Source organism: Melitaea cinxia, chromosome 18, assembly GCF_905220565.1.
Source record: "Melitaea cinxia chromosome 18, ilMelCinx1.1, whole genome shotgun sequence".
In the NCBI taxonomy this organism is placed as follows: domain Eukaryota; kingdom Metazoa; phylum Arthropoda; class Insecta; order Lepidoptera; family Nymphalidae; genus Melitaea; species Melitaea cinxia.
Window position 1 is genome coordinate 13,014,223 of NC_059411.1, and position 19,897 is coordinate 13,034,119.

At 31.8% G+C, this 19,897-nt stretch overlaps 1 protein-coding gene across 1 annotated transcript in view; it reads left to right on the forward strand.

The window, feature by feature from the left end:
• LOC123662134 overlaps positions 1-14,102 on the forward strand; it is a 37,179-nt gene extending 23,077 nt beyond the window's left edge. The window contains exons 2-5 of the mRNA XM_045597019.1: positions 3,687-3,862; positions 6,662-6,855; positions 12,457-12,661; positions 13,898-14,102. Coding sequence (XP_045452975.1) covers positions 3,687-3,862; positions 6,662-6,855; positions 12,457-12,661; positions 13,898-14,102 — 780 coding nt within the window. The remainder of the gene's footprint in view (positions 1-3,686; positions 3,863-6,661; positions 6,856-12,456; positions 12,662-13,897) is intronic.
• Positions 14,103-19,897: the final 5,795 nt, after the last annotated feature.

Consider the following 19,897-nt stretch of genomic DNA (forward strand, 5'->3'; position numbering starts at 1 on the left):
GCCGAAACTGGGAAAAAAATCTGGATTTGACGCACGATAGTGTCGACATGTAGGATGTGAGGTCCGCTGAAACCATTGATGTCGTAATATCTGCCAACGGTTTGATTCCGGTTAGCCTCACTCACCATCTGAGGCAACTAGGGATCCGTGGTAAAATTAATAATAATATATTTAGAAATGAGTATTTTTTTTTGATTTCGATAGCTTGTTTATTAATGTAGTTAAAAGTTACACTCTAAAAGTAATATATATATATGTATATATATATACAATTTTTATATTAGGTAACAACTGTCAGTTGTTTTTTGTATGTTATTAACACGAACAAAAATTTGATACGATGTCTCTCCACATTATATTTTTTTCAATTTAAAGGCCGATAATTATCCTTTATATGATAAGAGGAATCTTCTTAAATAGTTTTCGCAATGTTCCATGTTCTAATCTCAAGTCTTCCGTAACTAGATAGGAATCCGATATCTTCAAAATACTCTTAAGTAAGGCTTCAGAACATAATCGTTTCATTCGTATTTAACGTGTATTTGCTAAAATGTAACGTACGAGATGCATTCCCGCGGAAACCAGTAACATCTGTAGATTATGTGTAAGCTGTATTGCACTTTATATTAAGTTTTTATTTCATAACTGAATGCTGAAATTCGAAGTTTTAAATACTATGTAAGGGTGTTCATTTTTGTTAATGAAATTCTTTACATGTTTTTGTACCAACATAGGATCTGCATGATGATGAAAAAGATTTGCATTTAAGAAAAACGAGAATTAATGTTTAGTGAAAATGTTTTTTTAAGATGTATAAAACTTTTTCAAAGATAAAAATCCATTTTACGATTTATATTTATGTAGGATTATGTAGGTAATGTAGGATTTTTTTTGTACCTTACTACGTAAGTATTTCTTATTCTACGTCAAGAGGTAAGTAATAAATGTAAAACAATAAAAACTTTACACTTATTAGTTGTCGCCCAGTGGTCGAAATTCGACCATAATTAATTTAAATTATAGATTTCAACATTATTGAGGTTCTATTGTCAAATACTTATACTTCTATAATAATAAACAAATAAGTATATATGCGTGTGTGTGTCAAATACATGGTAGTGTGTGTAATGTTTTTTTTTATTGATTTTTTTATGCATAGTTAAAAAAAATGTTAGTATTCTGCGATCCTTCTCTAAATAAACTATAAGTATATGAAATTTCATACTTCTTGGTCCGCGCAATTTTCGTAAAAAGGGATACAAAGTTTTTGCTTCACGTATTAAGATTTATATATATGTATTATTGTATTCTTAATCAAACATTTAACAACGCAATAACTCTGACTAACATATTAACAAAAATTAATAAAAACTTTTTTATAAAACTCATATTTTACTTTACTGTGCATTCGGGTGCAATCAAAATGAAATTAACTACAGAATTAAAATCCTGTAAATATATTTCTATTTTAAGACAAAACTCACATTTCACTTCACTGTGGATTGCAAAGGTGCAGTCAAAATAAAATTAACTACAGAACTAAAATCGTGTAAATACATTTTTATTTTAAGACAATTTTTAAAATAAAGAGCAAAGCACCTCTGAAGTCTCCATCGAAAATATTATCTTAAATTTTCCAACGGACCGCAGTGTTATGTATTTTTTCCGCTAAGTGCTGTCTCAGGCTCGCTTGGACGTTACCTGAATTAATTATGAGGTTAATTAAATTTTTCCGCTTGAAAAATTGATCTCGGTCTTGTACAGGTAATTTGGTCTCTGATAGTTTTAGTTTTACGAACTGTTTTATTAACTCGCTTTAGTATTTTTAGGAAATTCTAAAACTTAATTTTTTTATAGTTCGTAAAAAATCCGCATTCTAATATTGATGAAATAAACAAATAAATAAAACTGTAAAAATAAAATTTTTCTTAAAAATAAATGTGAAAAAAAATCGATATAAAAAATAAATAAAATCGATATATTCCATTCAGTTTGTATCTGTAAGGTTGGCAACTCGTTTGCAATCTGGTGGTGCAGGCGTCCATAAGCTACGGTAATCGCTTACCATCAGGTGAGCCGTACGCTTGTTTGCCGAACTAGTTGTATAAAAGGAAACAAAAATAACTATGGAAACAAAAAAGAAAAGAAAAACAAAATCTTTCTTAGAGGAGCGATTTCATGAAGACAACCATTGAACACGATCATAATCATCATAATTACATTATTATATAATTTTTGATTATATGTTTGTATGAAATTATGTCTTTAATAAAGAAGTTAACGTTTAGTCATTTTTTTAAGTTTAAATTGTGTTTACTCGCAAACGAAAAAAAAACGACTAATTACATCGACAAGTAATACAAGTTACAACGTAAGCAGACGAAAAAAATTAACAAACACACTAGTCGTCACTACGATTTTCGAGGATTTCCCTTGATTTTTCTGGGATCCCATCATCAGATCCTGGTTTCCTTATCATGATACCATACGTGTAATATCTCCTTTCCAACAAAAAAGAATTATCAAAATCGGTTCATAAACGACGAAGTTATCCCCGAACATATATAAATATATATATACACATTACAAAAAGTGCTTTTGTTTCTATGTGATAAAGAATTGTTCATTATGATTACTAAGAAATTATAGCGGAGTAAGAGTTGCTCTAATAAATCAAATTTTTATTGAATTTCTTTTCTCTTTTCTTATTCAGGCAACTAAAATCTTACCTGATGGATTTCAGGGATATTTTATACGGAGACTTTCGTACGAGTGCTTCGATATTTAATCTCTTACACGTGTACTTCTAATATTTATTTTTTTATTGAAACTCTTTAAGGAAAACTCTTAACGACTAGTTTTACAATATTATCAGATTTAAAAATTTTCTCTGTTGTGATTTATACTCAAACTCAATTCCGTACCAAAAATGTTTAAATAATTCTTAAATTTTTATTCTAATGTCTCCATATGATAGCGCAAAAGCCGATTCTAATTATAATTGTATTTCTAATCTCAATGTTAGTGTACAACTTGCAATGAACATTTCAGTGTGAGAATTGTTAATATTTATGAGGTTCGTGATAACGCCCATTTTCGCCTGCCTCTAGGATACGTTAAGAAAATGAAATTGTAATACATCCTCGTATTTCGTTGAAGCTTGTAATTGCTTTCGACTACGTCAATCATATAAACGTATTCAGTAGCTTATGAAAACATTTAATTAATATTAATCGCTATTTCGATACTATTAAGGATTATAATTCCGTTTAATATTTTGTACGGAATTTAGATGCTTGCTGTGGAACTATGTACTTTGTGATTTGATAAAATCGAAGAATGTTTTTGAAAAAAATGAAAGTGATTTTCATATCTATTTTAGTTTTTAAAGTTGTGGGTACATCAATTAATTGCAGGGTATGTTTGTTTATTTGTATACTGAGGTAGTATTATTTAGCTGTGATCTTCTGTAAGGTCGATGTAAGATCGACTACCCCAGTCGGGCTGCTCCATATTTGAGCAGGAAATTTCCTACTGTGCCTGGCTAAGTTAGCATAATTCGAGTTTCAAGTTTTATTATCAAATGGTAACAAACATAATCCATCCATCCATTTGCACAAACTATCACGGTTATTATATTTATAAGGATTAATATTGATTCAAATAAATGATTATTCACATTGTAGCAGGATAGAAACAGTCACTTACGGCAAGATGGCGGACTTTGTTTCGAAATTCCGCCTTGGGAGCTTCAATCTGTTGAAATCGAGCAACATTTGGGACGAATCAAGTATACTTTGGGTAACAGTACTACTGAGCGACGTAATAATATAGGGCAGAGCCGAATAGTGTTAGTAAATCGGTATGTAATAAATATTAGCAAATAACGATAAAAACACACATACATAAAATCATACATACAAAGACAAACATACTATGATCCTAGGTAATCTGACATTTAACGAGATCATGTTAAGACATTTCTTGTGGAAGTAGGAAAAATTGTGTATAAGTTTGCTCCTCTCACCTCTTCCTCGATTTTTGAACTAGTTTCAACTTCATTAATACTATTTTATTCAATTTATTCCAGTTTGTTTTCTATTTAGGGCTTAAATACGGGCATTAAACAGATTATAAAAAAGTACTGTAAGTTGAAAGTGACATAATTCTAAATGGAACCGCATCTGTTTGGGGATCTAAAGTTTTTTATTATTCTCAAACCTCTGTGTGAAATATAAATTTATTAATTACTGTAACTTTTTTAATTATTTGTGATTGTTATATTTAGTTTAGTTTTGTTATCATGTACATGATAGCAAATGTTACTCATAGTAGAGAATATATCCGCCAACCCGCATTGGAGCAGCGTGGTGGATTAAGCTCTGATCCTTCTCCTACATGGGGAAAGAGGCCTATGCCCAGTAGAGGGCTATTACAGACTGAAGCGTTATATTTATTTTTATTTCGAGATTATTTTTTTTAAAAAGCTATAATTTCTAAACAATAATGTTAGTGGATTACCGCCAAGATAACAAAATGTTTTTTTATATCGTTTGCTTTTGTGTAAACTTTGAAACAAAGTTAGGTTTCTGTAAAAATGTTTCAACGTAACGAATATCAAAATAAATTATGGCAGCAATGAAGCAGTACTTGAAATTTAAGTTTATTTCAAGATTAAAACAAGATTTAAACTATGTAGTGTTTTTGGGATTGCGTAATTTCCGCTTAGTTCGAATCAATAATTTCAATTGACTGTTTTGTTTTTGCCAATAATTGTTTTAATATATATTTAAAATTATAGAAATTTAGTATATACACAGTCTGGCCATAAATACTATTATAATGAAAAATAAATAAAATATAACATTTGAATTTGGAATCTGTCATTTTTCTATGATTTTTCGCCAGCTCATTGTAAAATGTTTTGTGATATTAAAATTGACATAAAGTAGGTATGGAGCCAAATAAAATATTATAGGATATATACAGAATTCGGGGGAATTCCGGGATAAAAAGTAGCCTATATGTTACTCCACAACCTTTTCTATCAGTCAAAGTCTCAGAAAAATCGTTTCAGCCATTTCAAAAATTAGCCCGAACAAACAGAAAAATAAACAGGCAGACAAAAACTTTAAAATCGTTTGTTTGTGTTTTAGTGTCGTGTAAATAACTATATTCACTTGAAACAAATGCAGTTATTTTGAGATCATAAACAGACACTTCAATTTTATGATGTGAAATGTATATATATATATACCTATTTCCAATAGTAGCCAGCCGGACTTTACAAGCTGAATCAGTCATCGATAAATCAATCAAATAATTTTACGAAGGTACACCCGATTTTCATTTATCGATAGATTAACGTAATATTTTGCGATGTCGAAATCAGTCATGTTCCTACTATTATTGTACCGATAAATGAATATAATTAGTAGACATGAGATAAATGAATAAGTTACCAAGTGTATGATTGTAATCACTCAACAGCTGAACTAGGTTCTTGATAAGTCCCCATATTTTTAATAAGTTCTTAGAGTGAATATTATATTTTTGTACATTTAATAAAAACAGAATAACAGAGTCTTGTTCATTTCTCAATAAAATATCACTATACAAACAACGTACTCACTTTTTTATTAATATTAATAGATGGTAATTTTACTAAGACAACACAATTGTTTATTCTATAAGCACTGTTTTAGTGAATAGATATTTGTTTCTATTTTCATAATAAATAAGTGACTAGATTTGATGGACCACGATCGTCTGCTCCAAATGTTGGCAACTTAATATCATTTTGTAATAGCCTTCTAATAAAATCATATTTTTTTGTTATTTACTAATGTACATATAAACAATACATTTGAAAGCACAAACTGACCCACAACCCTAGAAGCAGAATGCAGGGTCACTACAAACTGTATCAACAGGCTATCGGGATATATTTGTACTGTGTAAAAAAATCTCTTTGTTGCTGTAATTATTAACGTTTGCGAATTTTGCTGCACGACAACCCCTATTTTTAATTACCATTTAAGCAAAAATATGATGAAATTTAAATATGACCACACGATAAACATCAGCTTTCGATTAAATTAAAAATCATCAAAATCGGTACATCCAGTAAAAAGTTATGCGTAATTTCGAGAGTTTCCTTCGATTTCTCTGGGATTCCATCATCAGATCCTGGTTTCCTTATCATGGTACTAAACTAGGGATATCTCCTTTCCAACAAAAAAAGAATTATTGAAATCGGTCTATAAACGACGGAGTTATCCCCGAACATACATAAAAAAAAAAATTATATGCGGTCGAATTGAGTAACCTACTCCTTTTTTTGAAGTCTGTTAAAAATTCAATATATTTTGTTCACCCTACTAATATTATAAATGTGAAAGATTGTGAGGGTAGATAAAAGTATACTTGTTAGTCTTTAACTCTTAAACTTAGTACGTAAGCGGTATCAGGAATAATAAAATAGGCTAAATTTTATCTCTAATTTCCATGGGTTTGGAATTAACGCAAGTGAAACTACGAAGCCCAGATGGTATGTACCAGTATAAACTCAATTTTACTTTAAAATAAAGGGTAAAAGAAGGTGTATTTTCTTGTTCTTTTACCGTCTCGTATTTCCTCAAATATAAAATATATTTTCCAGCGAAGTAAACCGATACGTGGACACAGTTATAGCTCCATTTCTCGACACGTACCATGGAAACATACAGAACTCATATCAGCAGCTCACGAACAAAATCTTGAAACGGATCAAGGACGAAATAAACGTGGCGCTGAAGAAGAAACACAAAATCTATACGGAGCTCAACGATTTAGCGGACTCTTTGAAAGTTCCAGGTAATAAATTTGTCTAATAACAAATCTAATATTTTTTTATTAGGAAATAATAAGTGGAAAACTTTCAATTTTCGTTCTATTTTTTACGATTTTATTTAAAGTTTTTTTTTTTTTTTTTAAATAAAACTATCAGCAAGCAAACGGACGGCTCACCTGATGCTAAGCGATAACCATAGCCTATAGACGCTTGCAACACAAGAAACATCGCAAACGCGTTGCTCACTCTACCCCCAATCCTCCCAGGAGCTCTGGTCACCTTACTCACCACAGGAACACAACACTGCTAGAAAGCAATATTATTATCTGTGATCTTCGAGGTAGTCAGGGTGTTCCAAATTTTTGATCAGGATATTTTATTTAAATATGTAACAATGTATATTAAAACTATCTGTAAATATTTAGTTCTCAAGTTGTGAATTGTAAATAAATATGTGTAATGTTTAATAATGTATTGTAATATAAAAAAATATTAAAACTTGATTTTTGGTATAGAAAAAAAATCGGTAGATACATTTTTAATTATTTGAATTTAACCATTTTTATTTAATGAGAAAATTTATAAAGAACACCTTTTAAAAACTACCACAATATTTAGTCACTATCAAAATAGCGTCAGTCGGTTGCTTCATTCTCATGCTTGACCAGGATCAAAGTGGACACACCATGCAGGCAGCTAAAAACTTCTAAGCGCGAGTCGAAGTAAAAACTAAATAAAAAAATAAAAAAAAAGCACAAAAAAGAAAGAAGTATAAACACATTTTTAAGATGATTGGAGTTCGGTATTTAACAGCGATCGAACTTTATTAGTTGAGTCTGCATTAATATCAAACAGGTCACTATGGCCATTAACCAGCTTGCAAAGCCTAGGAACAGGGGAGTTTGATCCAAACACTGTTTCACCGGGTGGTGGATAGAGGGGAGCTATTTTGTTACGAGGAGGCCTAATTGGAACACGTATATTAAATTTATGTAATAGCTGAGGGCAATCAATTTCATTGGTGAAAATTTTAGAGACAAAAAGTAAGTCTAACCGCTTTCTACGCTCGTCCAAGGAGATTTCCTTATTCGGAAGTGTTTAAGCTGCTTATGATAAGAAGGTATTTCCTTTTTTGAAATTCCGTTTGAAAATAATAAATACCCCAGGAATCTTTTTTGTATTCGCTCTATCTGTAGAGAATGAGTTGCATAGTGAGGCCTCCACACTACCGAACAATATTCCAATATGCTGCGCACAAGGGAGTTGTACAACATTATTCGAACCCTGTTATCGCGCAACCCTTTCATATTCCTTAATGCAAACTCTAGCATTCTTGAGGCTCGACCCACAATTTGCTCAATGTGAGGTACAAATGTCAACTTTTTGTCAAAGACTACACCTAAATCGCGGATTTGCTCTAGTTCCTTGATGTTATTTTGAGCGACATGATACTGGAATGAAATGAAATTTCTCTTTCGACCATACCTTACAAAAAAACACTTTTTGGGTTAAGATCTATTTCATTACGCAAACACCAATTGACAAGCTCATCGAGATCCTTTTGAAGCTTCACGGAATCCTGCACAGTGTCTATGACTCTTGCTATTTTCAGATCATCCGCATACATGAAAGTTTTAGAGTATTTAATGACCGTCGGTATATCATTGACAAACATACCGAATAAGATTGGACCCAGGTGAGACCCCTGCGGCACACCAGAAGTTATTCTCCGCGAGCGAGAATGAAAGCCATTAACCACCACAGAAAAAGTACGATTTTCCAAGTAGGATTTTAACCACTGTAAAAGTTCTCCGAAAACAGCATAAGCAGAAATTTTACTTAACAATATATCGTGGGGCAAACGATCAAAAGCCTTAGTAAAATCTGTATATACAACATCTACCTGCCTATGAGAACCCAGAGCCTCCGCCAAGTTTTCCGTAAGACCTACAGATTAGTACATGCTGAACGAGAGGGAATAAAGCCATGCTGTTGAACGCACAGACTCTGTTTAAAGTGACATTGCATAAGGGGACAAATAAGCGATTCAAATACTTTAGCTAATGTGGATATAATGAGCCTTACTCGCCAAAGAATACATTAATACTTGGGAGCAGTATTATTTAGCATATCTGTTTAAAATTCATAAAACGTAACCTACCTTCATTCGCATAATTCAAAAACAATAGTCATAATCTGACAAAAATCAATGTTCACACTCTCTGCACAAAACGTCGTCACAGCCATCAGTACTTAGAAGACACATATAGTTTCTAAAGGATAGTCACTTGTATTGAGGTAATATTGTATGGAAATATTTCTAACAATTTTGCTAGTTTAATGTTTTGAAATCATCGATCAATTAAAAAGCTATACCCGATAGATTGATGACAAAATTAATCACGATAACAAGAAAATGAATACTTAAATTCAGCTTGTAACATCACAGTGCTGGGCATATGCCTATTTCTCCATGTACTCGTAAGAGGATTGAAGCTTAAGTCTACACTCTACTGCACTGCGGGTTAAAAGTAATACTAATGCCAATCTATCTTAACAAAAATAACAATGAATGCATAATTATTTATTTTAGCTTTTAGGCTTAAAATAAAGCAAAATTATTTTAAATGATACGTTTTCAAGTTGTGTAAATTGAAGTGTGATTTTAATAACAAAGTAACATTAATTAGTGTGTAATAAGATGGTACGGTAAAATGGTACGGAATGTGTATGGTGTGGTATATCAAAACGGGTTACTTTAGCTTTACCTGTTGTTAATACGATAGGTAATAAAAAAGTAGTCAAATAGATTGGTTGTATCTGTCAAATACAATTTGACACTTAAAAAAACAAGTAACGGCTATAATTAGTTATTTGTTTCAATAGTACGGTATGATATTTTGCGCTATAGTACGGTAAGGTAAGGTAAGGTATATGATACTTGTCCTACGAGCCGGATTGTTTTTTAAATAGAAAATTTCGACTTTATATTGCGTAAACAAAATTTGTATATTATAATTTTATATTGAACAAAGTATTTAAACAGGATAAACAAACTACTTAATTATGCTGAAGCGGAATCGTTCCGGTGTGAATAATTTAAACGGTGATTGATGAGTTCGAAGCAGGAAAATCATTATTACTTTTATTATCTAAGATATCGTCAAAATAAGGAGATTAAATGTATTTAAATAAAATGCTTAGTTACAAAAAATAATAGAACAATAGCTGAATTGTTATTTTGTAAACAATTATTAAGAAAATTTTTTTGTTTAGTATTTGGGAATTGATTGTTAATATTTTTTTAAACTTTGTTTTTAAGCTACTGTTGACTCATAATAATAAAAATACACATTTTAGCCTATTGCAGTCCACTGCTGGATATAGGCCTCCCCAATTTCGGGCCTCACGAGCCTACACCTGCTATCTTACGTAGAATAGTAACCTATATTTCTATTATAGACTAGCTGTATCTGCGACGTCTTTCTCGTCTGCCATCTCTTTCTTTGAGCTTATAATTTAAGCTTCAGCTCCAACTTAAGTTGTTATTAAAGTTATTAAAGTTGTTATTAAAGTGTTGTTGTAACTACTTTCTTTACTCTAGTTTCTGTAAATTCTAGGTATAAAGCTATTTTGGACAAATTGCTGAAGGATATATAGCCTATAATTTCTGAACTAACAATTAAGACTGAATGAATAGGATTGTGAAAAATATATGACCTTACTAGATTTCATTAAGTCAAAAAAAAAGTATGTTCACCAGCTTAAGATGAGCCATATATACAAAGGTTTCTGTACATCATCTGTTTTAAGTTCATTTTAAGTTTGATGCACTTTCCCATTACAAACATTTGTGTTGGCCTAACAGATGTGGGGTATGTTTAGGTTCTACCCACCGTGCCTTGGAGAATAATTTAAGCTGTCGGCGCCGGTTGTTATCATGTATGATAGCGATAGATATACTCATCGTAGGAAATATATCCGCCAACCCACATTGGAACAGCGTGGTGGATTAAGCTCTGATCCTTCTCCTACACGGGGATAGAGGCCTATGCGCAGCAGTGGGATATTTCAGGCTGAAACGAGCACTTTCCCAAAAAAACCTATACTGTGTTAAAAAAAACGGTCTCTTTAGCTTGTAGTATTAACTTTTGTCATGCTTATTTTTATTCATATTCACTTAGTAGTTTTGATAAAAATATATTTTTTATTGTTATGTAACGTAAATAACGAAATCGCTTATCGACTAGGTTTTGTTTACTTTTGAATTAAAACAACTACAATAATAATGCACTTTTGGGCTTCCAAAATTAATGAAAAACAACATTGCGTTATCTAATTCTCTGCACTAAACCAATATCTTTATAGATATATAGTGTAAGGTAGGTAGTGTAAAACACCGTACCCTCTCCACATAAACTAACAACATTTGTTAGGTAGAATTCTTTTCATTATTCATAAGGCAAACAGTCATTAATCCAATGAGATTGTTCCACCTTAACGTGATACTGTTTCATCCTCAATGGATCACGGAGATCAGATCAGGACGACATGTAATTTTATCAGTGGATTTTGTATTTCTGTCGAAGTTGACAAGGAAATTTTTGCTTCGATTCTAGTTTTATACATTTTTAAGACGTTTATCTATACAGATAAATATAATTGGAGTGTCTGATTGTAATATTAAAATAACCGCTTTTTACTAAATTCATATGTATGTTATACACGGTACATATATCAAAATAACATTTATCATAATTTTTGTCTGTCTGTCTGTTTGTTTGTTCCAGCTAATCTCTGAAACGGCTCGACCGATTTTGACGAGACTTTCACTGGCAAATATCTGATGTAATAAAGAGTAACTTAGGCTACTTTTATTTTTATTTTTTATTTAATAAATGCGAACTGAAAGAGTGAACTGACGAAGTCGTGGGCACAGCTAGTAACTAGCTAGTAGCTAGCTTTACTTTAGTGCTATAAGTAAAAGTTTATTATAAATATTATAATGTCGTAGTGTATGATCCTCATGTATTATTGTTTTGTAAATCTGTATGTATGTACTAGATAAGCTTGTATGACAGTTCATTAGGCATTGACCTTAAAACCGAAAAAAAATTTAAGTAAACCATTTATCTACAGCCTATAATATCAAAATAAATCAATAAATATTACTACAACATGTTATGAATGATATCTGACGAAATGCAACAAGTCTGATGTTGAACTTTCAACGCAGACTAAGTTTTAGGATGCACGTATAAACGATCAAAAAGGCAATAAAACGATCACGATACGTGAGAAGAGCTACGTGTATGGCTCATTTTATTGGCAATAGCTCAAAGAATAGTGATTTGTTGAAATAGCCGGTACCAGTATAAAATACACTTCAGCCTATGGCAGTCCACTGCTGGACATAGGTCTCCCCAAGTTCGCGCCAGACATCCCGTGTTTTCCGCAATCCTCATCCAGCCTACACCGGCAATCTTACGTATGTAGATCGTTAGTCCAACGGGCCGGAGGACGTCCCACACTGCGTTTGCCAAGACGCGATCTCCACTCCAGGACCCGTCTACTCCGACGGCAAGTAGTACGGCAGTATAAAATACTGTTGTTTAAAATTTCAGAAACGTGTAAGGAAGAACGTCGAGCTGCTAGAACAGAGGCTAGTAAGCATGTTGCTCTAATATATAAATGTACAGAGGCAGCTAGGTCGTCGATATCAAAAATGGGCAAGTATGCGAAGGAAATGATCGGTATCACACGTAATCACATGGAGAATGCGCTGGCGCTAGTCGGAAAGAAAATGGAACAGTCCCAAATGATAGCTAAGTATGTTTATGGAGATTCGTTTCTGCTTTTATGTTATCCAGCTTTACTAATATTCAGGGGTGTTTTACTGATGTTTCTAGATTCTTCATTTATTCATTACGTTTAAGGCATGATAGTATCAAGTATTATGGAGAAGACAAGTAGGGGATTAATTGACGACTCTTAAATTCTACTCAGTCAGTCTGTGTGTCTGAAAATATGGCTCTACTGATTATTTAGAGCACAAAAACTGGCAAAGTCTTTCATTACGAGACTGTTATAAGATTCTGGCATAATTGTAATAAACAAAGTCTAAAGAATAATAAATTTACTTCAGGCCCTAGACAAATAGAATAAAATTTTAAATTTACCCTATACTGGTTTAGTCTGTACCATTAGCCTGAGCATTTCACAAATTAATATGACTATTAACTGTAATATGTTAATATAGCTATTAATTTCAATAATTAGTTAATGTCCCTGACAAACTAATGAGGGTTAGATAATGATGAAGTTGCAGTGTAGAAACAAAATAGTTTAAAAGCTATCCAATTTGCAAGTAAGCTGATACTGCACTGTTAAAAATTTCTATGGTAATTTTACAACAAAAGCGTAGGAAGTATATTTATTTGCAAAGCAGTTTTGTAATTTACCAAATCAGATGTTGTAATTTTACAAAATATTTGTCATTTTTTGTTTTGAAAAACCACACAACATTGGTAGGTACTAATGTGACAAAAAAAAAAAAATTAATAATAATTTCACTTCACATCTTTGTAATCATACCGTACAATTGCGTTCAATTGAGATTACTAATATTACAGAAATCTTGATTGGTTGTGTCTTCCACTCCACGGAAATCTTTAGTAAAGATTTAGAGTGACATTGAAGCAAATACAGAAATTATATATATACAGAATATATATATATATAATCGGCTAGAACGCCGACACGGTGACTCTTAGAGATGCAGGTCGTTTTTGATGTGATATTAAAAAATGTTTAGAATATCCTAATATGTGGGTAACACAAAAATAAATTTATGTAAATAAAAATTAATGTTGCTAAGCACATAACTCGATAATGGCTCGACCAATTTGGGTAATTTTTTTTTCTAAGTTCCTTAAAGCCCACGGAAGGTTTTAATATAAAAAAATACTATTAACTTTTGTCAAGACGAAGTCTGTCCGGGCAGCTAGTAATATGAATATAAAAGATTCTTAATACTGTTTTCATCAATTTAGGTAATATTTTAAGGTCGAATGTAACAGTTTCTCTTAAAGAATTGTCCAAAGCAGCTGTATCGTTGGGATACGAACTAGATCTTAGTCTGACAAACGCGAGGCGTCACAACGAGCAGTCTTGTGAGAAGTTGACGAATTGCTGCAACAAAGCGAAAAGAAGTACAGAGGAGGCTGTGAACGCTTTGCGTGAACGTTTGTATCAGTGTGTTTATGCTTGAATTGTATGTAAAAATACATTGATTGAAATTATATTTAGGTTTTTTTTTTATTGTACACCACATATTGAATTACAACAAAAATATAAAATATTAATCTTACATATAAAATTCTCGTGTCACAATATTAGTTAAAATACTCCTCCGAAACGGGTAGACCGATTTTTATGAAATTTAGTGTGTATGGTAGGTCTGAGAATCGGCCACCATCAATTTTTCATTCCACTAAGTTATAGGGGGGTGGGATTAAGGGGGCTAATAACATATATAGCAAAACAACGTGTGCGAGGACAGCTAGAAATAATAGAAAAAAATTAGTGTGCTTTAGACCACACGACTGAAGTAAAACTTCTTTAGCTGCCCCTACAGTAATATACGAAACGTAACTCTCTCTCTTTCTATCTTCCCTAACTTATATCTCCCTCTCTACTTCCGTTCGCCTCTCCTGATCACAGGTTTCGTAACGCTTTCATCACGAATTCACCAGCTTACTCTTCAAGTTAAGCGTGCGTAAAGAAGTTTTATTTCAATAATAATAGACAAACATGTAACAATGAGGCGGACTTATCGCTTATTAGATGTTCTACCAGGGAAGGGGATAGATTTGGTAACCTTGTGGCGTAGTAGAGCGTAAGCACCTAAACACCGATTTCGCTTCCCGCTCGGAGTGGATATTTGTGAAATTGATGATTGATAATATTTGTAAAATTATTTTCATATACAAATGTGTGCCTGTTTTGGGAATAACAAGGAAATTTATGTCTAGAGGAGCGCGTAAACCTATCGGTCCCAGTTGTTATCATAGACACATAGATACTAGACTAGAGCATTGCAATAGTCACAAATAGAACCAATCTAACGCGTCTTGTAACACAACATGAGCGAAATTCCATTGGAAATCTTGGGGGTAGAATTTTGAATAGAATTGTTTGTTTATAATTGTGTTTGCAGGCAAACGAAATAAAACCTACTTCAATTATATCGACAAGTAATACAACGTAGGTAGATGAAAAATTAGTCAAGTAAATACGCATTATCAAAGATTACTCCAAAAGTTGTAATCAGATCTCGATGAAATTTTAATGTGACCACATGATAAACATCGGTTTTCGATTAAATTAAAAATTATGAAAATCAGTACACCCAGTAAAAAGTTATGAGGATTTTCGAGTTTCCCTCGATTTCTCTGGGATCCCATCATCAGAGCCTGGTTTGAACGGTCAAACTGAGTAACGTCCTCCTTTTTTGAAGTCAGTTAAAAATGAGATTTATTTAAATTTTTAGAAAATATTTTTTTCTACAGTCTGATTACTCGAAGCAAATCGTGTTATTTTTAACGTAGCTTAAACTTAATGCGTTATATGTTACAATCGACCAGTAAAATTTATTTTTTAAAAAAATTGCGTGTTAAGACAAATATTTTAACAAATATTATATATCGAACCCAGAAATGGATACAAATTCTTCGAGTGGACATTAGGATTATGCTTAACTGCGCCAACAAGCTAGGCACATATTTATGCACGTACTATGTATATATAAATCAAGCGAACGAAGCAATCAATGCACTTTTTATGACTACTATTATTTTTGAAACTATTATAATTTCGAAACAATATCCAGAGATTAAAAACATTTCCTTTTAAAAATACATTTTCAATTTTAACCAAACAGCGACGCAACTACCACACAGAGATCATCAAAAATGAATCGGCGGATAGTATTTTCTCATAAAACCGACAACCTCATTTGATTTATTTAGTTTCATTCCAGGTATTGTTTGAAAAGGTTGTTCACACCTTTCGCTTTGATTAAATTGAAATGGGTTCGGTCTTTACATTATTCATTCGTATGATAAAACCTCTTTGTATTTTAATAGCGTCTACAAACCTTTAGAGATTTATTCACATGAAAATCTATACAAATAATAGACGAGCGATGTCTGAATTATTCTAAATGTTAATTTAGAATCGCCTGAAAAAGAACATTTCGATGATGGGATTGTTTAAAAATATGATAAAGATTTATATAAAAATAATTGACAAAAAGTATGTGTAGGTCTTACTTAATTGAATACAATTAAATCAAATATGATTTCTTTATGAAAGCATCTTTTTAAATATCGTTTAAAGTAACAAAATGTTAGGGAGTCAAGTGATTCTTGACGAATTTACCTTTAAATAGTTTGAAAACTCCCGAGAGACATGAATTGTACACTTATACGTCGCAATGTTTACTTAAAATTAGAAAAAGGACAATAAAATATTCTGATTGATAAAAGACTCCTCAAACGATTATTTTTTTTTTACAATTTTAATATAGCGTTATCATAAAGTATAATAGGTACATAAATCGTGCTACAAAATTAAAGTAAATGAAACTAATGGAAATTTAATAAGATTTTCTTACTATAGAGAACCATGTATGTAGCTTTTTGTATTGCACTCCTTTCCATCTCTGCTCGAAATTTGGAGCTATATTCTGCTATGTGATACAGCCTTTTAACAGTGACTTATTTATCCTGGATTATATACTATTTACATTCTTAAAAAGTTTTTTTTTAAATTATTTGTGAGTATTGAAATGTAATTGAGGGTAAATTATTTTTCTTTCTTCTTACACCTTCGACCCTTCTCAAATAAGAATCATATATTGTATAATACAATACAGATAATATAGATCTAAGAAGAGGAAATTTAAAAAAAAAAAAACTACGATGAAAACTATAAAAATATCCTAAAAGCGATAGAGAATTTAATAAATTATAATTATATTGCTCCTAAACATATAATCTATAATTGTGTTTGTTCGCAAACGAAAATACTTGATTTTACATCGACATACAACAACACATAAATATACAAGTAATTAATAAACGACGGAAAACAGAAAAATTGATAAGTAAATACACATCATTCGAGATAACTCAAAAAGCTTTTGTCAAGTCTCGATTAAATTTAAATTGAACCATATGACAAGTACCACCTTTCGATTAAAAAAAAAATCAAAGGAATCGGTACACTGAGTGAAAAGTTATGAGGTAAGTTATGATTTGGAGATCGGCGGAAGTATTTTAAAAAATAATTTTATTTAAATTTACAATAGTTATTTATCTATACAAATAAATAAAATTGGAGTGTCTGTTTGTAATATTAAAATAACCGCTCTTTACTAAATGTATATGGATATATACACGGTACATATACCAAATTTACATTTTTATCAATTTTTGTCTGTCTGTCTGTTTGTTCCGGGTAATCTCTGAAACAGCTGGATCGATTTTGATGGACTGGACTTTTACTGGCAGATAGCTAATGTAATAAGGAGTAACTTAGGTTACTTTTATTTTCGAATTTTTTTTGTAACTGCGAACTGAACAATATTTTTTTATTTCCACGTGGACGAAGTCGCGGGCACAGCTTGCCCAAAATATAAAATGAATACAATATTTAAATAATAAACTGTTCTACAATGGTTGATACAAGACTAAATAAAATATGTATTATAATAATTTGATTTGAATTGATGAAGTAATGATTCCATTGTTCTCGCATTCCATGCATTCTTCCTCCGTTAGCTGAACTCTTGCTTTATGGCATGATAATTAGTAACATACAAAAAAAAAAATACAATCGAATAGAAAACCTCCTCCTTTTTTGAAAGTTAGTTAAAAGTTATCGAACGGATTTGTTGTATCTGTCAAATACAGTTTGACACTAAGAACAAAAGAAGTAAAAGCAATAATTACTAATTTGTTTCAATAGTACGGTATGATATTTTGTGGTATCGTAAGGTATGGACAGGACATTTCAATTTTCTACTGCGTAAATAAAATACATACAAAAAAAATACAGTCGAATTGATATCCTCCTTTTTTTTGAAGACGGTAAAATAGGACAACGAAATTCAACAAAAACAATAATAAAAATTCAAATAAATATAAGACACTATTTCTTATTCCAAAAACTAGTTATGTAGTTTAAAGTCATTTCGTATGGAAATTAAATTTCCAAACGACAAGGTCCAAAGGATTGAATTATAAAACCTTTTTGCTAATAACTCCGTCTAAAATTTTCGATGTAAAATGATAATCATAATATTTGTGGATTTATGTATAGTTATTACCATAGCGCCGTCTCGACCTCGTGATGTATAGGTATCATAAGTTCTCCACGAAAATAGCGTAGAGAGATACGAAATTGGTTTTTGAAATATTTTGCTCTGAAAAATAAAAGGTATTCGTTGAAGGTGGTATTCGAACATGACTCTTTATAATGTTATGTAATTCATACGAAATCGTTTAGTTTGAAATCGCTATCGTAAAGTGATAAAAATTATAATGTAATATTATTATCATACAATTTAATATAGATTTATTTGAAACATTTCTACGCTATGTTTGGTTATGTAAGGGTGTTAATGTACACACAAGCTTGTTTTAGATACGGCAACTGCATTTACGCGTCAAAATGTACAGACATGTGCTTTTATATATATTAATACGTCTATTCATAAAATAATTTAGTATTCTGTATCAAAATGATTAATTTTTTTGCGTAATCGAATAATAAAGTGTTAGAGGCACGTGTCGCTTGGTTCATGACTATAGCTGATGCCGGACACACGAATGAACATACCGACACACAAACTTATAATCAATCACACACACACAAATATGCCCACTACCTACAGGTGTGTGAGAACACAAGCGCACGCTTTATGCACGAGTATAATATCCACATACACTACATTTAGAGTCTTTGATGTTACACGGTCATTAATTTTTGTTTCTTATATTAAACGGCTTTACCTCCCCGACAGTCCCACCAGTACTCGTTCAAACATGTCTAATCCACAACTCCACCTACCTAGTTTAAATTCCGTTTCACAAAATTTCACTTTACCATATCCGTTTTTGAAGGATCCACGCCACTAGACCCTTGTCATTGGACTGTCCCTTCTAATTATGGCTACAGTCCGAGCACTGTAATTCATGGTTATATAGAACAAAGAGAAATCAAATTATTCAAATATTTAGACGAGCCAACCGCTAATGAATTTAGATTAGTTCATTCGTGAATGATTGGGATAGTTCGTGGGAGTTCGGTTCAATTTGTTCTGTATGTTTGTACTGTTTGTTTTTTGTTTTGTCTGTAGATTGAATGGTCACTCTCGTATATTTTGATGAGTTTTGACAATACGGAAACGAGGATATCGATGTCATCGATTGTTATTTTTTTTTCTATTTATCCTAATTCTCTATTAACATGTTGAGGAAAAATATTTATTGTGAGATTAAAAATATTACGTCACAAATTCTTTGAAACGGTGCAACAAACAGATGAGCATCACACTCAAGATGGTTAGGTAACTAAACTTTTTTTTCAGTTGTAAGACTTGCCTTCAAGACTAGCGTCTTCGGTGTGACAAAGCCAGCCCTACGGTCACCGACCCGCCTGCCCAGCGTGGTGACTATGGGTAACACACACGAGTTCACGCCATTTTTGGCGCGAACCTATGAGGAGGCCTATGTCCAGCAGTGGACAGCGATAGGCTGGAGTGAAGACTTGCCTTGTAATTCGCCGTGGTGTGCTTACATTTTGTATATGCTAATTGCTAATATCATCATCATCATTACAGCCTATACAGCTAATATGTTATCTGAAAATTTAGCCAGCAACCATGTATAATAATGGATACAATCAAATGCATTAAATTAAACCACCATATGCACTACATCCCTATTTTAATTTTATATAAATAAATAAAATTCAAATAAAAGTAGTAGATAGAGTTAT